Source organism: Schistocerca americana, chromosome 1 (genome assembly GCF_021461395.2).
Source record: "Schistocerca americana isolate TAMUIC-IGC-003095 chromosome 1, iqSchAmer2.1, whole genome shotgun sequence".
Lineage (NCBI taxonomy): Eukaryota > Metazoa > Arthropoda > Insecta > Orthoptera > Acrididae > Schistocerca > Schistocerca americana.
This window is the reverse complement of record NC_060119.1, coordinates 686,581,992-686,607,545: the sequence shown is the minus strand read 5'-3', so window position 1 is coordinate 686,607,545 and position 25,554 is coordinate 686,581,992. Positions and strand designations below refer to the sequence as shown.

The following is a 25,554-nucleotide window of genomic DNA, read 5'->3' as shown; positions in this document are numbered from 1 at the left end:
ATCAGCCAATCTACAGGAGTGGAAGACGAAATGATACCTATAATGAAAATAAAATGGAGTTGGGTAGAACGATAATAGGCTGACCACGGAAGTTCTCTGCTGGACCTCAAGAGATAAGAAAAACCCCTCTCTCTCTCTTTTTAAGTCAGTGTTCTAAGTGGTTTGATGCAGCCCGCCACGAGTTACACCTGTTCTTCTCCTGTGTCAATCTCCTCATCTCAGAGTAGCACTTGCACCCCAACGTCCTCAATTATTTATTGCATATATTGCAATCTTTGTCTTCGCTTACAGTGTTAACCCTCTACAGCTTCCTCAGGTATCATGGAAGCTATTGCCTGATGCCTTAACTCGACCTATAATCCTGTCCTTGCTTCTTACCATTGTTTTCCACATATTCCTCTCCTTGACGTTTCTGAGGAGAACCTTCTCATTTCCCACTTTTATAACGCCACATCTCAAATGCAGTGATTCTCTTATTTTCCGGTTTTCCCACACCCCAACATTCATTACTATAAAATGTTGTGCAGCAAACCCACGTTTTTAGAGATTTCTTCCTCTAATTAAGACCGGTGCTTGATACTAGTAGACCTTTTTTGGCAAACGAGTGCAAGCTTTGGCTGTGCGAATCTACTTTTTACATCCTCCTTGCTCCGTTCGTCATCTCCAAGATAGCAGAATTTCGTTATTCAGTCTACTTCGTTATCACCAATTTTGAAGCTAAGTTTACCGGCTAATTTTATTTCTGCTAATCCTCAGTACTTTTATCTTTCTTCGGTTTACTCTCAGTCCATATACTGTATCCAATAGACTGTTCATTCCATTCAACAGTCGAATCTTGTAACTAGTGTTCTCTCACCGTAAATTTTAATCTCATTTCTGAATTCTATTTCCGTTATTGCTTTTTCGATGTATAGATTGAACAATACCGGCGAGAGCCTGCATTTTTGTCTTATACTCATTTTACTCAGAACGCTTCGTTCTTTGTCTTCCTGTCTTATTTGTCTTTCTTCGTTTTTGTACCTACTGTATGTTACTTCCCTTTCCCTATAACTTACTCCTATTTTACCGAGAATTTGGATCAGCTTTTACTGGTTTTGCAGTCATTTTACACTGTCGAAAAATTTTTTTAGGTCGACAAATCCTTCGAACGTGCCTTCATTTTTCACAAGTCTTGCTTTAGTCATCAAGCGGAACGTCAGAACTACCTCTCTCGCGCCTTCACATCTTCTAAAGCCAAATTGATCATCATCTAATATATTTTCAATATTCTTTCTTCTTTGCGCTGCACAAAACGTAAGGATGATTTATTCTATGGCTGCCCTGCATGAGGCAAACGGACTTGCGTCATTTGGCGCAACTCAGATCCTTTTCCTTTGAAGTCTACGCACAGAGCTTTCTCCTTTCTTCCCCGTCCTCGTACCCTCCCCTCCTCTCCCCCATTACTATTAAAATGTTTCATGAAAAAGTGCATATCGCCGTTGGTTCGCATCGGTCCTTGAAGCGCTGTGTCTGGTGGCTCGATCATAAGAATAATGTTTGCGAAATGCATACGTCCGTCTACGTGTTCCTGCTCGACATAGACTGTTAACCCATCATGCACGATCATTTCATTCACAACGAACAGTGTACGCAAGGGCAAACTTTGGGGAATGGGGCGGGGAGGGGCGGGGGGGTGCAGGAGGAGGAGGAGGAAACTCATGTTAGTTTCGCGGTCTTGAGGTTTCACGACAAATGCCTCTGATTACATTTGCTACTGGTTACATTTGACTCATGACACGCTCCAGTTTCTTCAGACTGACAAGGGAACTGATGCTTCGGCCTATCTGTCGGGAGGATGGGAGTTTGGTTCTTCTTTAAGGGCAGAAAAGGGGGGGGGGTGAAGGGATTATTCAGCAGCTGGCCCCTCCTACTCGTCGCTCGGCACGCCCTTGCTCAGTTCATATTCAACAGCATAACGGAATCTGTTTCACTGCATCGAAAGGTGTACGTGTAGCCTAATTTAAGTCTGCTGTTGCAGATCGACTCAGGTTTAGACGGAAACAATGCAGTAAAACAAAAGAGACACAAAATGAAAAATGCAGGTTTTGTAATTCTTAGGGAGATAGGTTCATAAATCGGCCACTAGATCACACCATTGTAATCGAATGTCAAGATAGTCAGGCGTTCGACGTCCAAAGAAATCTTTACGCGTTGCAGTGTCTGCTGGCCACTGTATTATGTGAAGGAGATTGTTATTAAATACATTCTACAGCCAAAATAATATGGTATCGAATCAAAACGACTGATTGTACCTTCCTGCATACACCGCAAGTTGGCATGCGGAATACAGATTTAGATTGTCCCAACCGTTTGACATTCGCTAATGTTGCACTTGGGAACATATACGACCACGATAAGTTCTTATCGGGAAGCAACTTAACATTTCACTGAAATGAGTAAATTCAGGACGGCTGCAACATTTGCTGTTCAAAGGAAACGAATAAAATACTTATTTTTCGATGATTCGTGTAAAAGTTTAACGTAAACTGAGATGCATAGACAGTGTAGAATTCCGTTCGCAGCAAGAATCGTTAAGAACGTATGCTACCTAGTGCTGCTGTCATCTTTCACTCATATCGAGAAGGAATGCAGTTAGGTAGCTCCACAACACTATGGGGCAGCCCCACATTTCATTTGGGAATCCTAAAACAAGTTAAAAAATAATTTTACTGATCTGGATTGGTTCGAGGGTATCCATTACGCAGCCACCTTAAATTCCACAGTGAAGTTGACTGAAGTGTAATGTGTCGAAACAAACATTTTCGGGTGGAAGAAAATCTTCTGTGGCTGCGAAAAACAATTACTTCACTACAGGTGCGGATACGAGGTTTGCCTCACTCCACCATTTTTAGTAGTATTTCATTTAATAAGATACGGTAAATCCTCCACCGAACGCGTTAGGGAGGAGATACAGCCCAATCAGATGGTCGTGAGCAATACAGCCATTACCACATATATGTCTTTTCTGCATTAACGCAAACGGACGCTGTTTTCAGCAACATCTCTAAAACGATATTCTTCACACGGTAGTTTGAACAGCATCTCAGAACGTCACTAGCGAAGTGTTCCTTTTTATCTCATAGAAACACTTTAAAAATCTTCATATTTAGTTTATTTACAACTTTGTAGGTGCGTATGTGTATGTTTTTGCGTTATTAGATATGTGTTATTTTCTAAAATAATTATTATATTTTTTAGAATATCGTGTATGGGAGTTGGCTGAGTGGATGATATCCGGAGGCCATCACCAATAATAATAATAATAATAATAATAATAATATAGTGCGTTTCAAACTGTACGTGCAGTGCTCAGTTGAAAATTTGTGAGAAAAGTACGTACAGAAACCTTAAATTTTCGCAGTGTTGGAATACAAATAGTAACGAGAGCTTTGTAGTTGTGCATGTGTTACCGGAAACAGGTGCCTGCCTCAACGTACTTCCTGTGGGGAAGCAGCCTCATGGCTCGCGACCTTCACTGCGACCAAACCGTAACGACCGTCTCTCTGCCACTAGCTCGTTTCGGCGTTCAAGACAGAATATGATTTCGCTTCGTATTTCATCCACATGAGTTGCAAAGCAGGTGCAACACAATCAAGTATGCAGTAAATATTAGATTAGCGCGAATAATAATTGTGGTAGCAACAATAAACATAGGCATGTCACCTGCCGTGGGACTCACTGGCAACCTGATGCAACGTGTTACCCAAGTGGAGTATAGTAACATCGATTTCGTTGAGTTTTTGACAAAATGACGGCTACTGGGTTTAATATGTCACCTACAGATAAGGTCCTGTGAAGAGAGTAAAATCACAAAGGGGGGAGGGTTAGGATTTGGCATAGCATGAGGTAGATTCTGGAATTGATCACGTTTCTAAACAGGGAATACAAAGCTGAAGTCTGACCTAGTGGGCGTTCACTACTTCATGCAGCCATGTCACACGCCATACTCGAAACTACGTAATATTACACTACGCCATGAACAATGTTCACATCTCTTACTAATCAGTTGTAGTGGTATAGTTGAATGGTTGATAGCGATTTCGACGCTTTTCATTTCATTTCAATGGAGGTGGCAAGCATGTGGTGAGCGGAATGGTTATACTGTGTAAAACTATGTATTTTGGGCTACAAACTGGTCTTTGGTTGTGTAAATACCTGTAAATGTGTAGAAAACAAGAAGTAGCCAGTCAAATTTTATTGTCTTTCTATAGAGTGTAATAGTTTCGAACCAACAACTCATCGTCGCTTTCCAGAATATTTACAACAGCGTAGATTTTCAGCTTGCGTTATTTTATGTCCATGTCGTGTTCTCTTGTATTGGTATGCTGACTATGTTAAAACTCTCTTTTATAGGAATTCAGGATGTACTTAGAAAAATGCTTTTGTAACCTATGTTGTCTGCATTTCGACAGTGGGTGAATATGTGCAGCTGTAGCTGCAGTCTCAAGCCAACTTACCTTGAATAAAAACGAAAGCTACATGTGGAGATTGAACATTCTGTACGACATTACGAGAAGATAACTTTCATCACAGTCATTGTAAGTACCGTATGTGATTATTTAATGACACGGAGGTTATTTATATTTCTCAAAACGAACAACTTTCAGCCATTTTAATTAAAACATGTTATTGCTTTATATACGCAACAGATAAAAAAGGGACTTGTCTAGCATACACAAGAAGCACCATTCATATTACACTGTGCAGGCATTCGATAGGTTTATGTCTCTAAATAAAGAAAACAAAGATTGAAAATTGTCATGAATAAAAATCCTGGAAATAAATGGACATTACCACGGCATCCAGGATTTATTCTAGACGTAATAGCTCTTAAAGGTATTGCCATTGCTCCCGACGTAACGATTTTTTGCCTCTATGAATATTATTGTCCAGAGGAAGTAACTGGACACAGGCAACTGAAATTCAGAAAATTATTTCTGCATTCTCTTTTCAAATGTTCTGCATCCCAGGATATTACAACAGATTACGTGAAAATTATTGCGACCACCTGCAACCCTTCGTGTTTGATGTCTACCCCGACAGCGTTGGCATATTCCAGCAGAACAACTACCCATGTCACAAGGCCAGAATCGTACCATAGTGGTTTTAGATCATTTCAAATAATGCCTAATTAACTAGGATTTTTATGGTTCAGTTATATTGTATACAGTCACTGTCTTTAGTAATGCTTATAAGAACTAAGAATTTTAGAAAAGAAGTATTTTTGTAAACCGTTCAGTGTTTTGAATGTATTGCACGCCCTATTTTAGACACACAAGAGGGCAGGTTTTCAGAAAGCAATAAATACCTGACCCTTCTGCACTAGTTCTATCCTTTGATAAGAACGGTAGTACTATGAAGGCCCAGCTGCAAATTTTTAGTCAAATATTTTCTCCTCATCTAGCTAACAAAATCATCCTCTAAATGTAAGCAAAAAATTTCAATAAAAGCAAGAAGTCGATTGTTACACTCCCGTAAATCTGTAACGTCTTATATAATAAGATGGTAGCTCGTACCTCTTAGGCTAGGGTTCTTCTTGCCCCTGCGTAGTGATCGGGGCGTTGGCCTTCCGGAACTCAGTCTTTTAGGAAACGCAAACATCGCTTGTGAAGCGAGCATCAGCATTGAAGATACAAATACCAACCCTGAAACATAGAATACAAGCAGAGATTTTAGATTGACTCTATTGTAGAATGTCACTTAACTTAAAAAGTCGCTCTTTATATGAAAAGGGTCTGATTCTAGTAGTGTCTGTGCACTTTAATCGTACATTACATCGGACACCATGTATCTTTTTATCAGAACAAGACAACTTCAGGCAAGAATGAATGAATGGCTCTGAGCACTATGGGACTTAACAGCTGTGGTCATCAGTCCCCTAGAACTTAGAACTACTTAAACCTAACTAACCTAAGGACATCACACACATCCACGCCCGAGGCAGGATTCGAACCTGCGACCGTAGCAGTCGCACGGTTCCGGACTGCGCGCCTAGAACCGCGAGACCACCGCGGCCGGCTTCAGGCAAGAACATCATTTCAAGGGATAGTGAATTTCAATTGCTTTCAGATCTGGAAGAATTCACCGTCAACGCTTTAGTATGATGATTGTGAGAACATACGACAACATTTCAGTTAGGCATGTTCGGCCTTGGAATAGTTGAAAATGCGCTTGGAAGTTTATGCAAGGTATTCCCGCACATGAGTAACCGGTAAAATTTAAGAAAATACAAAACTTTAGATTTTAGGGATTGTATACCTAACTCTGTAAATAATAATGAAGGACTGGATGAAAATGAGGCTGTTTTCTTATGGTTCAAATGGCTCTGAGCACTATGGGACTTAACATCCGAGGTCATCAGTCCCCTAGACTTAGAACTACTTACACCTAACTAACGTAATGACATCACACACATCCATGCCCGAGGCAGGATTCGAACCTGCGACCGTAGCAGCAGCGCGGTTGTGGACTGAAGCGCCTAGAACCGCACGGCCACAGCGGCCGCCGCAGTTTTCTTAGCTGGTGTTTATCAGTAAACGTCATGTATCTTACTCTCAACCATCAAATAATACAAATGATTCACTTATTTCTGTCTTTCCAACATACACTGTAAATGTGTGGATGATATAGTGAGGTGACTAAAGTCATGGGGTGTCTCCTAATATCGTGTCGGACCTCGTGTCGGCGTGGCATGAACTCAACAAATCGTTTGAAGTCTCCTGCAGAAATATTGAGCCATACTGCCTCTATGGCCGTCCATAATTGCGACAGCGTTGCCGATGCGGAATTTTGAGCACGAAATGACCTCTCGCTAACGTCCCATAAATGTTCGATGAGATTCATGTCTGGCGATCCGAGTGGCCAAATCATTCCCTCGAAATGTCCAGAATGTTCTTCAAAACAATCGTGAACAACTGTGCGCACTGTTACCCATAACACGAAGTTCATGAGTGGCTGTAAGTGGTATCCAAGTAGCCGAACATAACCATTTTCAGTCAATGATCATTTCAGTCGGACCAGAGGACCCAGTCCATTCCACGTAAACACAGCCCATGCCATTATGGAGTCACTACCAGTTTCCACAGCGTCTTTTTAAACACTTGTATTCACAGCTTGATGAAGTCTGCGCCACTGTCTAATCCTACCATCAGCTCTTACCAACTGAAATCGGGACTCGTCTGACCAGGTCACTGATTTTTGATCGTCTAGGGTCCAAATGATATTGCCACGAGCTCAGGAGAGGCGCTTCAGGCGATGTCGTGCTGCTAGCAAAGGTATTCTCGTCGGTCGTCTTCTGCCATAGCCCATTAATGTCAAATTTCGCCCCACTGTTCTAACGGATAAGTTCGTCGTACGCGCCACATTTATTTCTGCAGTTGTTTCACGCAGTGTTGCTTGTCTGTTAGCACTAACAACTCTCTGCAAATACCACTGCTCTCAGTCGTTAAGTGAAGTGCGTCAGCCACTGCGTTGTCCGTTGTGAGAGGCACTGCCTCAAATTTGGCTTTTTCGGTACACACTTCACACTGCGGATCTCAGTATAGTGAATTCCCTAACGATTTCCGAAATGCAATGTCCCATACATCTAGCTCCAACAACCATTCCGAGTTCAAAGTCTGTTAACTCCCGTCGTGCAGCCATAATCCCGTCGGAAAACTTTCCACATGATCACCTGAGCACAAATGACAGTTTCGTCAATGATCTGTCCCTTTATATCTAGCGTACGCGATTCTACCGCCGTCTGTATATGTGCATATGGTTGTAAAAATGGCTCTGAGCACTATGCGACTTAACTTCTGAGGTCATCAGTCGCCTAGAACTTAGAACTAATTAAACCTAACTAACCTAAGGATATCACACACATCCACGCCCGAGGCAGGATTCGAACCTGCGACCGTATCGGTCGCTCGGTTCCAGACTGTAGCGCCTAGAACCTCACAGCCACTCCGGCCGGCCCATGTGGTTGTACCATGACTTTTGTGACCTTAGTGTAGTTACGTATTTACGTTTGTCGTAGCATCGCCTAGCAACAGATGGCATAGGAGTAGCGTTAGATACTTTAGTAGCTTCCAGAGTGCAAACGCTATTTTTTCAAAGTTGAAAGCTGGGGATGGCTGGGTGTGTTGTGTGCCTGGACAAGGATGAAACTCGGTGGCAGTGACAGGTGGTTTAAGAAAAAGTCGGCAGAAGCGGAAAGATGACTAAAATATCGTAACATGTAGGATTTGGCTGTGACCGCGAATAAAGTTAGTATACTGTATAGTTAAGGTTTCATTACGCTTTCCTTGAGTTTATTCAGTATCATGGGTGGAGGTTGTCACTTTGTGTCCAAAATTTTGATGTATGACAAGAGACGAATACTTCTGGGTAACACTACCACTAGAGTATTTACATGTTACAGAGCGTTAGGTCAACAAACGTGATAATGAAATGTAGGTTTTATTCGTGTTCACACGCCGATTACGCGAACGTCAAGTAACGTTATTAAGACCACTTGCTTGTATCCTAAAGGAATTCGTTTGCAGTAAGTACAGCAGATTCACGAGTTGGAAGTGTGTCAGCCAATATACGATAGGTCTCCACAGGTATCTGGGGCCATGCTATGTGCAGCACTACTCACGACAGATTACGGGTCCCTGGCTGGAAATTAACACAGTGAGCGTGGTCTCTCAGATGTTTCGGTGGGTCAGGATCTGAGGAATTCAAGGGCCATTGAAGTGTAGCACTTTGAAGTGTTACTTGTGCTGTTCCAGTCACTTGCGGGCAATTTGCATTCTGTGACAAGACGAATTATCTTACCGAAAAAACTCAGTAGAGGAACGATTCGTAACCAAATCGGTCAAGAACGCTTTCCACGAAGACCTACGGTCCTCTAATACGCATGGTTTCTGTCTCACGGAAGCCTACTAACCAACAAGGATATGTTTTTGAATAAGAATTGTAAGACGACTATGCACACTTCAATATAAATAAAAGGGAAATTTCTTTTCATGCGGGGACAGAAGAAAATCAAAAATATGTACAAAATGTACTAAGTTACAGCATTTTGCTAAACTCATATAATGTAGAGGTCAAAGTATAGGTCTTGTCAACCTACCCAATGAAATGCTTCAATGAAACATAAAGAGTACGGAGGAAGGAGACCGGCACGCCTTCCCACTCGGAAAGCAGCGCGTTAGACCGCGCGGCTAGCCGGGAGGGCAGTTTGGAGTGAGTGATATGCGTACAGAAACTATCCCATATATTTTAAATAGCTACTTCACTATCGCACCCTATGTAACAAAGTGTTCAAAAAACTTTTGGATCTTTTTGTATCTGTGAACATGTGTGAGTTTATATGCAAGGGCATCTGCGATTGAAAGAACAAGACTTATGAAACTGAGATAATTACTTTACTATAAAAAACAACAACAAAAGTGAAGGCAGTTTGACATCTTTGTACATCGGTGAAATCAAAGTCTGATGCTAGGTAACATTCAGTACTATGTTGCTCCGTCCAGTGCACTGGAACATGCTTGGATCCGCCTTGCCATGATCTCTACAAGATGGTTGGATTCAAGTATCCTGTTATCAAGTAAACGACGGCAGCCATAGGCTAAGTCGGACTTTAACAGTGAACAGATGGACTGCTGCTTCAGCGCCTCGATCACACTTCAGAATCTCTTTAAGTTACAGTATATGTTGCTTCTCCGTCTCGAATGACGTTAGTGTCCACTCGATATGGGCGGGAAAATTTCATTTTTCAAGGTTTCGTATGCAGGAATCCGTACACTTGAGTATTCGACGAACGTGTTCTGTCAGCGGCCGAAGCACAAACTGTGTCGGAGCAAATGAGATCGAGGGATAGTAAGAGGCACTGGGACAGAACAATGGCTGCATCACGGGAAAACAATACGCCCAAGCGGTGGGACCTCGATACAATTGTACCACGTGACTGCATAATCAAACAGCGGCACATCGGCCAGGAGTAAGAGTGCTTTCCTTCCGTGGAGCGGTGCTGTGGCAGCTGCCCACGCTGTGTCATCATACGTTAGTATTTACAGTTTGCACGCTGGCCGAAACAATTAATGGATCGGTCAAGCCATCTAGTTCACTCTGGTAATCGTTCTTGATATTATCTACATTCACCTCCAATTTGTGATAGTGTACGAGAGGCGTTCAATAAGTAATGCAACACTGTTTTCTTCTAGGTCAATTTCGATTGAAAATGCGGAATTTGTTGTGGGGCGTAGTGGCATATTGCAGCTTCAGCCCGTATAGTTTCATGAAGTTGAGATAGATGGCAGCGCTGTAAGTAGCCTTCAAAATGGCTTTTGTAACGGAGGTGCATTCCAAGCAGAGAGCTGTCACCGACTATCCTGTAGCGGAAAACGAGAGCATCACAGATATTCATAGGCGCTTGCGGAACGTCTACGGAGACCTGGCAGCGATAAAAGCACGTTGAGTCGTTGAGTGAGGCGTCCGCAAGATCGCGCAAACCTGTTCGATCTCTCGCGTGCCGGCTTGCCACACATGGTTGTGCCATCTATAATGTTGGAACGTGCAGACACACTCATTCGAGGTGATCGACGGATCACATTCAGTTTCTCACATGCCGGCCGGCCGCACACAGCTATGAATCCTGCAGTGTTGGAACGTGCAGACACTCTCATTCGAGGTCGCAGATCAGCTGGGACGTCTCTGTTAGTAGTGCTGACACACTCGTCCACCAGATGGAGTAGTAAAAGGTGTGTCCCGCATGGTTCCTCACCGCCGAAGAGAAGATCATAAAGAGCACCAAAGGACCATCTGTCCACGGTTGCTTCTACATCTACATCTGCATTTATACTCCACAAGCCACCCAGCGGTGTGTGGCGGAGGGCACTTTACGTGCCACTGCCATTACCTCCCTTTCCTGTTCCAGTCGCGCATGGTTCGCGGGAAGAACGACTGCTGGAAAGCCTCCGTGCGCGCTCGAATCTCTCTAATTTTACATTCGTGAACTCCTCAGGAGGTATAAGTAGGGGGAAGCAATATATTCGATACCTCATCCAGAAACGCACCCTCTCGAAACCTGGACAGCAAGCTACACCGCGATGCAGAGCGCCTCTCTTGCAGAGTCTGCCACTTGAGTTTATTAAACATCTCCGTAACGCTATCACGCTTACCAAATAACCCTGTGACGAAAGGCGCCGCTCTTCTTTGGATCTTCTCTATCTCCTCTGTCAACCCGACCTGGTACGGATCCCACACTGATGAGGAAGACTCAAGTATAGGTCGAACGAGTGTTTTGTAAGCCACCTCCTTTGTTGATGGACTACATTTTCTAAGGACTCTCCCAATGAATCTCAACCTGGCACCCGCCTTACCAACAATTAATTTTATATGATCATTCCACTTCAAATCGTTCCGCACGCATACTCCCAGATATTTTACAGAAGTAACTGCTACCAGTGTTTGTTCCGCTATCATATAATCATACAGTAAAGAATCCTTCTTTCTATGTATTCGCAATACATTACATTTGTCTATGTTAAGGGTCAGTTGCCACTCCCTGCACCAAGTACCTAACCGCTGCAGATCTTCCTGCATTTCGCTGAAATTTTCTAATGCTGCAACTTCTCTGTATACTACAGCATCATCCGCGAAAAGCTGCATGGAACTTCCGACACTGCGTTACGAGGCTGATAATGACAGCTTTTGTCGAACGTCGTCACAGGCGATAAACCATGGATTCATCACTTAGAACTGGAAAGAAAACGGCAGTCCATGGAGTGGTCGCACCCTAAGCCAATAAAGTTATGGCGGCAGTCTTCTGGGACTATGAAGCGTTTATTCTGTTCCCTCATGGTGTAACGATTAACTGTGAAGCGTATTATGCTACCCTCAGGAAACTGAAGTAACGAGTTCAGCGTGTTCGTCGCCACAAAAAAATGGTTCAAATGGCTCTGAGCACTATGGGACTCAACTGCTGTGGTCATCAGTCCCCTAGAACTTAGAACTACTTAAACTTAACTAACCTAAGGACATCACACACATCCATGCCCGAGGCCGGATTCGAACCTGCGACCGTAGCGGTCGTGCGGTTCCAGACTGTAGCTCCTTTAACCGCTCAGCCACTCCGGCCGGCGTCGCCACAAAAATGCAAACGAAATTCTCTATGACAACGCAAGGTCCTCGTGTAAGCTACTGTGCCTTATCCTGCATACGAATGCTGTACCCGATGGTTACAGTGAGGTGGCTGGAGCGTGGCGCCCTTGGGCACCCTCCCGCAGCTTTTGCGGCGTCTCACCTGCTGGTAACCAAGGCTACGTGCCAGACGTGGTGCGCCGTCTGTGTATCAGAAAAAAGCGGCGTGGCCGTGGAATCGCAGCCGGGTCCCTATAAGGCAGGCGAGGCCGCGGAGCCACGCGGCGGTCACGTCGCCGCGACGCCCGCCTCGCACACGCAAATTACGGCGCCGGGCGTCGCGTCGCCGCCGTATCATTACCGCCGTAATGGCGCCTACGTGCCGGAAAACAAATCGACGCGCACAGCCTGCCCGGCCTCGGGTCTCTCGCAAACCACCGCCTACCGCCCCTGACTCGGGAGCGATCCCTCCGCGAGTCGGCTGACCGCATAAACTACCTCGAACACCCGCTGTAAACAAAACTTGCGCCGAAGGGCAGCCTGAACGGCGTTGTTGGTATAAGCCTACTGCGATTCATCACAGTATTTCGCAATGAACTTGTGCGTAACTAGAAGTAAATGTAATCACTTTCTGCATGCCACAGCTACAGTCAATAGCTCATGGAAAATTGCTGAAAATATACCACAGCACGGCTACACCAAAAAAATAATGGCTCGTAGGTAGCCCGAGGAGAATGCAACGTAGAGAGGCAACAGAGGGATGTGTCGACTCATACAGTACATTGGCATCTTCTCACAATCAGTTTGGCATGGGTGCAAAGAAGGTAGGCCAGTGAACTCCTGGAACTAATGGCATCGGTTTCTGCTCACAGACTAGTGTAGGATTTGTCTAACGCCTGCTGATCTTCGCAGAAGAGTCTGAAGACGACTAGATACCAGTGCACATCTCAGCTATGCAATCGTACTGTTTCAACTGGGAGGTGGGTCCGTTGTGTTTTTGACATGTGTCGTCTGCGTCTCATCGCTACCAAGGGCATTTTGAGGGCTCTGTAGTATCGGAGCAGCATCCTTCAACTTACTGTTCATCCTGACAGTCAACATTTCGGCGATGTGTTTGACAAGATCGCACCTAGCTAGTGCTCATCTTCCAGAAAGCAGGAATTAGTAGCACAGGAATGGCCTGAGGCTTCTGTTGGCATGAACCCGATTAACACATTGCGGAAGAAACCCGAGTAGTACTCTCGCAGCGTCAGTTATTCAGACGGACAGCGCCCGTGTCTTGCACGTGGTGTGCGCAAAAGTTCGTAGCTAACATTGTGCCTTCTGCACTCAATAAGATGCCATCTAGATTGAACAACGCGGGGTCTCTGCATTGTCATAGCACGTAGTTTTCGAATGCTGAAAACCTGTACTCCACAAAAGAGCTTTGTCTGTTTCTGCTCTGTGTTGACTCCCATACTTCTCTCGTCTTCTACCGGTATCTTTGTTGGCGCACTGCTCATGCGCTACAGATTTACACCATTGGAAGTTTCGATGATTCCTATGTTTTCAATGTCCCGGAAGAAGAAATGGGTGATTCCATTTCAGAAGGGGAATTTGATGATTCTTATATTGATCCAGATTTTTGTCTGGTTGAATGCTTAGGTAAGTGCTAAAAGGAACTCGATAAACTTCGGTTACACGATAAATCAGTCTAATCTAAAAACCGTAAATTCAACTAAATACCTAGGTATTACAATTACGAACAACTTAAACTGGAAAGAATACATAGAAAATGTTGTGAGGAAGGCTAACCAAAGACTGCGTTTTATTGGCAGGACACTAGAAAATGTAACAGACCTACTAAGGAGACTGCCTACACTACGCTTGTCCGTCCTCTTTTAGAATACTGTTGCGCGATGTGGGATCCTTTCCACATAGGACTGACGGAATACATCGAAAAAGTTCAAAGAAAGGCAGCACGTTTTGTATTATCGCGAAATATGTGAGAGAGTGACACAGAGAGAGGTGTTTTTCGTTGGACGGAATCTTCTCACGAAATTACAATCACCAACTTTCTCCTCCGAATGCGAAAATATTTTGTTGACACCGACCTACATAGGGAGAAACGATCACCAAGATAAAATAAGGGAAATCAGAGCTCGTTCAGAAAGATATAGGTGTTCATTCTTTCCGCACGCTATACGAGATTGGAATAATAGAGAAATGTGAAGGTGGTTCGATGAACCGTCTGCCAGGCATTTAAATGTGATTTGCAGAGTATCCATGTAGATGTAATACGTAAAAGAAAAACATGTGGTTAAGCGATTGTATCGCATAAATAAGCATTCGTAAAACAACTCAGTAAAGCGTAAAAAGAGACGCACCCAACACGTGCCTGCAAAGCGTGTTCTGATGTCAATAAGACCCAAAACGGAAAAAAGTGCCGAAGAGAAAAATCCTGGTGGTTTCCAATTTGTGAAGCAGCCCTTTGTGCGCCTGAATGTTACAAAACATACCATACTCAATAGGCAAATAACGTTCAAGATCTTTGTGTAGAAATGTTTTATTTGTCTGCTAATTTTAATGTTTCATAATGAGATCTTTAAGGTTACATAAACGAAGTTTCATCATTTTAAATGGAACACGATACACATTTATTTTGTTCAGAGTTAAAACGCTTTGATTTTCGAAAAAAATGTGATAATGGCAGCAGTCCAACTTTCCCATCCCGAGTGACTGGGGTCAGCCTCGAATGTGTTAAGAATACTTTGAACCAACTGAAACTTTCAGTACATTGTCGCAGGAACGATCCTCACATACTGGACGACGTCAAGAGGGACGCCATCGAAGACTGGAACAGGCTTCATCAGCAAGGACTCGACCATCTTGTAGCTTAAATGCATGTGTATGCAATGTAACACCAACGAAACATCCTTTAACTTGATGTAGCGTTCGTCCGGGACTTGAAGGCTGTCGGATTGACCAGAACTGGTTGTCCGCGAATAAATATACATAACAGCAGCTTTTTGGTTTAAATACATTAATGCCGTGTAGCAATGTTTGCAGAAAATGTTTTCTGAACGGATGAGTTCATACTGGACACTTGACAGCTAGGCCTATGGGAAGATCAGTGTATGAGCTACTGTTAAGCTTGCGCGCTCCATCATGTGGCTCCGATGGCCAGATCGCCATCAGTTTTGCTGAGGTATGTGCATCTTCTAGTCAAATCTTATAAGAAGTGACGACATCGTGGCTACGAGCGACGGCGACGTTTTCAAACCATGGAGGCGACAGTAACGCACTCTGTGCAGCATGGCAGGAGTCACCTGACATTGCTTAACGGTCTACAAAGCGTTTTATGGGTTCTAGCGAGGTACTTCCGGTAGGCATGTATTGGCTCTGAGCACTATGGGACTCAACTTCTGAGGTCATCAGTCCCTTAGAATTGTTGGTAAGGCGGATACCAGGTTGAGATTCATTGGGAGAGTCCTTAGAAAATATAGTCCATCAACTAAGGAGGTGGCTTACAAAACACTCGTTCGACATATACTTGAGTATTGCTCATCAGTGTGGGATCCGTACCAGGTCGGGTTGACGGAGGAGATAGAGAAGATCCAAAGAAGAGCGGCGCCTTTCGTCACAGGGTTATTTGGTAAGCGTGATAGGGCTACGTAGATGTTTAGCAAACTCAAGTGGCAGACTCTGCAAGAGAGACGCTCTGCATCGCGGTGTAGCTTGCTGTCCAGGTTTCGAGATGGTGCGTTTCTGGATGAAGTATCGAATATATTGCTTCCCCCTACTTATACCTCCTGAGATCACGAATGTAAAATTAGAGAGATTCGAGCGCGCACGGAGGGTTTCCGGCAGTCGTTCTTCCCGCGAACCATACGCGACTGGAACAGGAAAGGGAGGTAATGACAGTGGCACGTAAAGTGCCCTCCGCCACACACCGTTGGGTGGTTTGCGGAGTGTAAATGTAGATGTAGATGTAGACATGCATGTCCGAGGCAGGATTCGAACCTGCGACTGTAGCGGTATCTCAGTTCCAGACTGTAGCGCCTAGAACCGGTCTGCTACTCCGGCCGGCACGCGTTTATTCCACGCAAGACACTGGCACATCGGCGAAAGTCTTTCGTTATGTGGACATGCTGTCTTCAGGAAAGACTCAAGAATTAAATTAGAAGCATTCCCATTACAGGGAATGCCCACTATCTCTCCTGCCGTCCACTTCTCTATCAATATTATTTTGGCCTCAGCAACATTATCACCGTAATATGAACCACCGAAAAAATGCTCCTGTCGGAGCACAAAAAAGATGAATGTACGCCATTTTCATAAAAGATTCTGGCTGAAAAGTGGGGTACCAGCTGTCTCACTCTACCTTCATCAGCACCTTTAAAATTTTCCCAAAAATTTCGGCATACGAACATATTCGCGCTCTTTTTAACATGCAGCTTACCTCTCCCATAATCTCCCCTAACTAACTCGCTTACACCCACTAGTCCATCACTGTAAATCGTTCATACCCATCCACTTCCACTTCCCCGTTCTCACTCACTCATTCAACGCAACGCATTGTCATTATATCTATGTCTCTCTCTAACTGCCACTATCTAATGTCTCACAGCTACCGTCTCATTAATACTGTTCTATTAATACTGTCTCCTCTCGCCGTCACTGCCTCCCTCTTTCTCTCTTAGTGCTTCTGTCTCGTTCATTCCTTCCCACCGCTGCTATCTCTTTTCACTATCGTTAACTGTCCCTTCCTCGGTATTACTATCGAAGACTCTCTTATTATCACTGCCTCTCACCCATTTACGACTTCTCCTCTACTTTACTCCTTTCTCACTGGCACTGTCTCCTTCATTCTTTTCCTAGCACTGTTCTTTCGCTCTCAACTATGTTCTATTGCCACTGTGTTCCTCTCTTTCTCTCACGCGGCAGTTGTCTTCTTCGCTCTTTCTACACCACAACCACTGCCTACTAACTTCCAGTATTTATCACTTTTTCATATCTTTTCCACTACCGCTGTCTCCTCTGTCAGCATAAAAAAGCGCGGATACGTTCGCATGCAAAAATTTTTGGGAACATTTTTAAAGATGCTGAGGAAGGCAGAAAGAGGCAGCTGGTACCCCACTTTTCAGTCAGGCTTTTAATAGACAAGTGGCAACGGCCTTGCCGCAGTGGACCCACCGGTTCCCGTCAGATCACCGAAGTTAAGCACTGTCGGGCGTGGCCGTCACTTGGATGGGTGACCATCCGGGCAGCCATGCGCTGTTGCTATTTTTCAGGTTGCACTCAGCCTCGCGATGCCAATTGAGGAGCTACTCGACCGAATAGTAGCGGCTCCGGTCACAGAAAACCATCATAACGACCGGGAGAGCGGTGTTCTGACCACACGCTCCTCCTATCCGCATCCTCAGTGAGGATAACACGGCGGTCGGATGGTCCCGATGGGCCACTTGCAGCCTGAAGACGGAGTGCCTTTAATAGTCAAGAGCATATTCGCCTTTTTTGTACTCCAATAGGAGCACTTTTCCGCTGGTTCCCTTCTTGTGTCTGCTACAGTGGGACAAGTAAGTCATATGAAAAGAACTGTATAGGGCAGGAAAATTCTGATCGTTTACTTATGTGAAACTGAAATAACGCCCAACTATTTGGATTTTATGTGCACAAAAATTTGGCATTCAGTAGAACAACAACAACAATATGGGCCGCCATCAACCCTTCTGATGATAACGGAGACGCTTTACAGCATATTTCTCCGTGCTATGTCACTTTATAAACTACATTTCCGCAACACACCAGATTGTACGGGCATATTTTACGTGTACAAGTAGGGTAGCATTGAAACTCTGTGTCTCGAATACGGACAAAAATACGAAGAAAATTTTCTAGGTTGTTCGAGATCGGATCTTAGGAATATATCGTAAAAATTACAGCCATTTGCTTTGAATAGTCGTCGTGAAATCCGCGGCGCTGTTTCGGTACCCGAAACCATGTTTTTGAAGGTTTCTTAGGAACCACCCTCGAACTAAATGGTGCCTCCATAAGCCCCTTAAGGCGCGTGGTAGACTACATCTAATGCGAAAAGAACCAACCCATTTGCTCCATTTGCTTAAGATGGGGGAAATGTGTAACATTCAGATGTTGACCCTGTACTGTAGGATAGTTAGAGTAAGATGATCCTTCTGTCGGGTGTACAAATGGTCTCTTTGCACAAGAGTTATCCAAAATACTTGACCCTACCTTTCTATCACAAATACAACTCGGGATATGAATCTCTGAAGAAACACGTTTTAATCCGCGGGGTTTTGGAACTGTTAGATAGCGCGTGCGTAGCGTTGGCGGGTCGGACGGGACAATAGCAGAGGAGCTGACGCAGCCGCTGTGGCGCTGCACTCACCGAGCCACCAGGCGCCGACCCAGCGCGGGTCGGTGGGCTTGATGTGCGGCGTGACGCTCAGGTTGGCGTACAGCCGCGTGCACAGCGACCCCAGAATGAACCCCAGCGCCGGGCCCAGGATGCGCACGCCGATCGTTATAGCTGCCAAGAGAAAACCACACAGTTAAGTTACAATGCGTCCCAGCAGCGCGACAAGCAATAGTCACAGCTGCGGTCATGGCAACGGAGAAACGCACTACCGTATGGATGTCGGGAACAATAAAATGAACATTTAGTAATTTACGCAGCCACAGAAGGTGTAAGATTAGAAACTAATGTCTAAGGAAACAAGTACATGGCAGAAGAGATAAGTATATTAGCTACAGCTTGCAGCACTTTACTACTCTCACGGCAGAAATGTCTGTGTGTGGTAATAAATGCAGATGTGTGGTTATGTAACATGCGAAATATACAATTTACGTGTGACATGATTACAGGCCCGCAGATGCTTACGAAAGACCAAAAAATTCAGCGAATGGAAATATGTGAGGACCAGCTGAAGGCGCCAATTTTCTCAACACCAGCATCACTAGAGATGAGACGTGGTGTCACCACTACGAGTCTGAATCAAAAGCATAGACTATGGAGTGGAGATCTGGGAATTCTCCAACTAAGTAGTTCGAGACCGCGACCTCCAAGCAAAGTTACGTGCGCGGTCTTCTCGGATTGACAGGATGTGGTTCTACTGAATATCTTAAAGTAAAAGGAAACTGTAAATTGAGAATACTAGAAGCCACCACGGAATGGGTTGAAAGCACGAATTTCGAGAGTCAGGTCAGATAAGAAGATTCAAATGGTTCAAACGGCGCTGAGCACTATGGGACTTAAACCTAACTAACGTAATGACATCACCCACATCCATGTCCGAGGCAGGATTCGAACCAGAGAAGAAGAAGAACTAGCGCTTGCAACACGAAGGAGTTTAGGGGACTTCAGTGTTTAACGTCCCATCGACGTCAAGGACTGCAACACGGTAACGCTAGGCTCCCCAACGGATTTGTAACCGCGGAACTCAAGGACAAATTTGATTAGACTGTCCTACCAGATCACTTATGATTCAGTACCTTCAGATTTCCACCTCTTTTGGCCTACGAGATGGACTACGTGATCGACATTTTCGAGACTCAGATGCTATCGTCAGAGCTATAAGACAGTGTGTGGCCTCAGCTGCTTCACTTTTTTTTTTTTTGTGAGCACGGGATAACTAATGGTGGTGATATGTGGAAAGCTGACGGTTTGTACATGATATGTTCTCTGTTTAACGGTGTTGTTGTACTTTCTGTATCTGTTGTAGTTTCCAAGACAATAAGTGCAGGGCATTAGGTACGAAATGACTCTCGTTATTCCAGAATATCATTTTTATCTTTCTCATTTTGTGAATCATAATAGACTGTTTACTTTTTAAATTCGGTAAAGAAACCACAATGAATCAGGAAAATGGGGCAGTAGACACGAAAGATGAGTATGTTTTTAACTCAGATGTCAATAGGTCCAAATAGTTGGATGTAAATGTAATTTCGGGAGTGCCACAGTGGAGAGTTATAGGGACTTATATGATATAATTTCCACAACAGCAGTATTCTTTTTCTGCCCACGAATTGCGAGGTGGAAAGATTTTCCTGTAGACTTCCGACTAGCAGTTAGTCAGCAGATTGTTTGGGAGACCACTGTGACCTGTTTACTAGACCTTGTATTTGCATACAAAGAAGTGCGTGAGACCAACATGGACACTGAACGTATAAAAAGAAGGTTAGAATGAATGTTCGAAGATTTGTTTGACCCACTGGACTGCGCCACGGAGAAGCTGAAAAAGACTGGTAGACACTTGACGATAGAGGAAACCTCATGAAAGTATTCGCACAAAATTTCAAAAACCAGCTTTAAGCAAGGAATTTAAGAATATACCACTACCACTACGCATCGCTCCCGTAAGCATCATGAAAACAAGGTTACACCAATTACAGTAAGCAGAGAAACGTTTAAGCAACCATGCGACAGGAAGAAGTCCAAACAAGTGGTACAGTGGGCAGTGTCCTCTGACATGCACTTCACGGAGAACTATAGAGTTAATATGTAGATTCAGAAACGTCTGTCCCTAGAGGACAACTACAGCACAGGTAGCAGTGGTCAGGGACAGAATCGCCGGCTACTCACCGAAATAGAGCGGCGACTCTCTGCTGGCGACGTTGTCGTCGATGTAGGGGATGCCGAGCGTGTAGACGGCCGTCTGCCCCATGCCGACGCCGAGCAGGCTGACGAAGAAGATGGCGAGCACGATGGTGGTGTGCTTGGACTGGATGCGCTCCTCGGGCTCGCACGCCGTGACGTTGGCGGGCGAGGAGGCGAGCAGCGCCGTCCACGCGTTGTGGCCGCCGGCGTCGTAGCCGAACGGCAGCGTCGTGTTGGCGTCCGCGTCGGGCGCGCGGCACACGTTGGGCGTGAACACCTCGACCGGCGCGCCCGACGCGCTGCTGTTGCGCCCGAAGTCGCCCACGCTCGTCGACGCCACGCCCGCGAACAGCCTGCGGAACCGAAGCGTCGCAAGCTCGAATCGATCCTCATCTAATATGCCACTGTCGACGAGCGATCGACGCGAATGATTGGGTGTCGGAGGATCCGGGAGCGATCCTAGGTGCCGGTAAACAATTTTCCCTCGTGGAAAAAGTGTCACGGGGCCCTGTCAGTTGTGCAGAACAAGTGTCGAATTACTCGAAGAATTAAAAATAGCTTCAGTTTTTAAACCTGAGACTCACGACCAGTGAATTGCTATGTGGACTACATGTCCTTCCTACAACTACACCTACATACATACTCCGCAATCCACCATACGGTGCGTGGCGGAGCGTACCCCGTACCACACCTAGCATCTTCTCTCCCTGTTCCACTCCCAAACAGAACGAGGGAAAAGTGACTGAATATATGCCTCTGTACGAGCCCTAATCTCTCTTATCTTTGTGGTCTTTCCGCGAAATATAAGTTGACGGCAGTAAAATTGTACTGCAGTCAGCCTCAAATGCTGGTTCTCTAAATTTCCTCAGTAGCGATTCACGAAAACAATGCCTCCTTTCCTCTAGAGACTCTCACCCGGATTCCTGAAGCATTTCCGTAACACTCGCGTGATGATCAAACCTACCAGTAACAAATCTAGCAGCCTGACTCTGAATTGCTTCTATGTCCTCCCTCAATCCGACCTGATAGGGATCCCAAACGCTCGAGCAGTACTCAAGAACAGGTCGTATTAGTGTTTTATAAGCGGTCTCCTTTACAGATGAACCACATCTTCCCAAAATTCTACCAATGAACCGAAGACGACTATCCGCCTTCCCCACAACTGCCATTACATGCTTGTCCCATTTCATATCGCTCTGCAATGTTACGCCCATATATTTAATCGACGTGACTGTGTCAAGCGCTACATTACTAATGGAGTATTCAAACATTACGGGATTCTTTTTCCTATTCATCTGCATTAATTTACGTTTATCTATATTTAGAGTTTGCTGCCGCCATTCTTTACACCAATCACAAATCCTGTCCAAGTCATCTTGTATCCTCCTACAGTCACTCAACGGCGACATCTTCCCGAACACCACAGCATCATCAGCAAACAGCCGCACATTGCTATCCACCCTATCCAAAAGATCATTTATGTAGATAGAAAACAACAGCGGACCTACCACACTTCCCTGGGGTACTCCAGATGATACCCTCACCCTCCGATGAACACTCACCATCGAGGACAACGTACTGGATTCTATTACTGTACCGCAGTTCGATGACGCCTTGCATGAAGATGAAACTGCAATAGTCCGCCAAGCGGATGCGTCATAGGGTAGGTAATGAATTGGTTATCGCTAACGCTGGCCTCGTAACAAGACGTGGCGTGGTGTCAGTGTCTAATGTGGTGTGCAGAAGGCACTGACATATCTCGCGTAAGACGGCACGAAGGAACTGAGGCTTCTTTCACTACTCAACAGAACACGGAGTGTTAAACTTATTTAAGAAATATTAAGTTTTAAGTTCCTGGTAGAGTAAAACTTTGTACTGGTTCGGAACGTTATACGGAACTTTAGAATTCGTGGGAGATGATGTTACCGTCCAAGCTCTCGAGGCACAACCCACGACACGCCCTCAAGAGATTCAACTCTGCCAGCTTCTCCTATGTTAAAATCGCACAGAAGCTCTCCTGTATATGGATATGGCCGTTCTTGTCAGCTGAATTTTTCACTAACCACTGTGCTATTAGAATGAGATTTTCACTCTGCAGCGGAGTGTGCGCTGATATGAAACTTCCTGGCATATTAAAACTGTGTGCCGGACCGAGACTCGAACTCGGGACATTTTGCCTTTCGCGGGCAAGTGCTCTACCATCTGAGTTATCCAAGCACGACTCCTCACGCCCCGTCCTCACAGCTTTACATCTGCCAGTATCTCGTCCCCTACCTTCCAAACTTTACAGAAACTCTCCTGCCAACCTTGCACAACTAGCACTCCCGAAATGGCTCAAATGGCTCAGAGCACTATGGGACTTAACATGTGAGGTCATCAGTCCCCTGGAACGTAGAACTAGCTAAACCTAACTAACCTAAGGACATCACACACATCCATGCCCGAGGCAGGATTCGAACCTGCGACCGTAGCGGTCGCGCGGTTCCACAGTGAAGCGCCTAGAACCGCTCGGTCACACCTGCCGGCTAGCACTCCCGAAAGAAAGGATATTTTTCCGAAAGAAAGAATACTTTCTATAAAGTTTGGAAGGTAGGAGACGAGATACTGGCAGAAGCAAAGCTGTGAAGACGGGGCGTGAGTGGTGCTCGGGTAGCGAAGATGGTAGAGCACTTACCCACGAAAGGCAAAGGTCCCGAGTTCGAGTCTCGGTCCGGCACACAGTTTTAATCTGCCAATAAGTTTCACTGTGCTATTACGTGACATAAATGCCACAGCATCAACTCATTAACCATCTGCTGGGTCTCCCAACCCATGAATTTCTAAACGACCTTTCTAGGAAATGGCATAAGTCCAGAAATCTAGTTCAGTATTTTAGGATACAAAACATAATTTAAACACGTAGCAAAAATGACGCCACCCAGATGAACAGGGGCTGTTGAATTTGGTGTGGAATAGACTGAGGGCTGTGCGTGCAGGAAGCCCTCAAGAATAAAAGAGGACTCGACAGCTCATTCGCCTGTGGCTATGAAGAACATGAACAGGCTGTGGAACATTTAATCAAACAATGCCGCCGACACCACCACCACCACCACCACCACCATCACCAACAACAACAACAAGCATTAAGCCACTGATGTATTCTGCTCTTAGGTATTTTACTCTGAACATCTTCTGTTTCGTGGACAAATATTTGTTCTTGCTCGTTTTGGCTTATAGTCCAGCATCGACTTTGGTATTCTGGTTTCTTGCAATCTTGTTGTAAGCTCTTTCGATTTATTCACATTACTTCACTATTTCTTATTTAAGTCAACTGTGTTTAATCGTATCCCAACACCTTCATTTCTCTTCTTATCCAATAATCTCTAGGCCGCTACCATCTTTAGAAATCTCATCTCTGTTCTTTCTCATCTTATTATTCGTACGTGTCCTACATTCACATCCAAGAATGATCTCTGTGAAAGTACTCTAAAGACTCTGTAGATGCCACATCTTCACACTCAAGTCGCTGCAGCTACTCAGGTGTAAACTTCTTGCCGAAGTCTCTCCATTGTAACTGTGCATGTTATGCTTTATACAGAATGTAACAAAAATATACGGACAGTCGTCGAAGTGTTGTAGAGCGAATCTTGAGGAACGAACTGAGGATAGGAATCAGTGTCCGTAAACATAATTCTACGACGCCACAGAGCGCTGAAGTTACGGGAGGGAACGTCTGCCGTTAGGCCATCCCATCAGCAGCAAACGTAGAGTTGCAACACTGACGCCTCCGCCCTCACTGCTCGTAGCGTTCTTTACAGCGTTGTCAAGACAGGTGTGGATATAGTTAGCTGCTGTCTGACGGCCTGAGTACTGTCAGGTCCATTGCTATGTGTTCGCCCTGCGTTCCAACGGCATTACAAACTCACATTGTTGCCCAAGGGGTGGCCAGCGACAGGCGTTTCCCTCTTTAACTTCCATTCCCTGTAGTGCCGTCGAATTATGTTTGTGGACATGGATTCCTATCCTCAGTTTGTTTCTCAAGACTCTACAAACCTGCAACGTTCGTCAGTATGTTTTATTCATAACCCGCGTGTACCTGTTCTTCTGCTGTATGAAAGAAAACTAACACAAAAGGAAATGAATTTACACCTACATGCCAGTCTGAAATTCACGCTTAAGTGCCTGGCAGAGGGTTTATCGAACCAGTTTCAGACTATTTCTTTATTTTTCCCTTCTCGAACAGTGCATAGGAAAAACAAAAACTTAAATCTTTCTGTCCGAGCTCCGCTTTCTGTTATTTTATTACGATGACCATTTCACCACGTGTAGGGTGGGCGTCAACAAATGTTTTTGCATTCAGAGGAGAAAGTTGGTGATTCAGATTTCGTGGTAAGATCTCGTCTCAACGAAAAATGCCTTTGTTTTAACGATTGCCATCCCAACTCGCGTATCATATTTGTGACTCTCTCTCCCCTATTTCGCGATAATACAAAACGATTTGCCCTTCTTTGAATTTTTTTGATGTCCTCCGTCTATCCTATTTGGTACGGATCCCATACCACACAGCAGTATTCCAGAAAAGGTCGGACATACGTCGTGTAGGTAGTGTCTTTAGTACACCTGTTGCATCTTCTAAGTGTTCTGCCAGTAAAATGCAGTCTTTGGTTCATTTTCTCGCAACATTTTCTATGCGATCCTTCCAGTTTAAGTTGTTCGTAGTTGCAATACGTAGGCCTTTAGTTGAACTGACAACTGTAGAATGCAGTGGGCTGAAGTTTTGCTCAAAAATCATGTGGGTTCCAGATCTCACGTACTTCTCTAATCTAATAAGA

The 25,554-nt window shown here is 44.8% G+C and overlaps 1 protein-coding gene and 1 pseudogene across 1 annotated transcript in view; one reads left to right on the top strand and one right to left on the bottom strand.

Moving 5' to 3' along the window:
• Positions 1 to 25,554, bottom strand: part of LOC124609156 (solute carrier organic anion transporter family member 74D-like) — an 87,784-nt gene that overhangs the window by 38,779 nt on the left and 23,451 nt on the right. The window contains exons 3-5 of the mRNA XM_047140048.1: positions 20,729 to 21,096; positions 18,536 to 18,676; positions 5,556 to 5,684 (exon numbers count right to left, since the gene is read on the bottom strand). Of these exons, the coding sequence (XP_046996004.1) occupies positions 5,556 to 5,684; positions 18,536 to 18,676; positions 20,729 to 21,096 (638 nt within the window). The remainder of the gene's footprint in view (positions 1 to 5,555; positions 5,685 to 18,535; positions 18,677 to 20,728; positions 21,097 to 25,554) is intronic.
• LOC124558310 lies at positions 17,295 to 17,412 on the top strand (annotated as a pseudogene).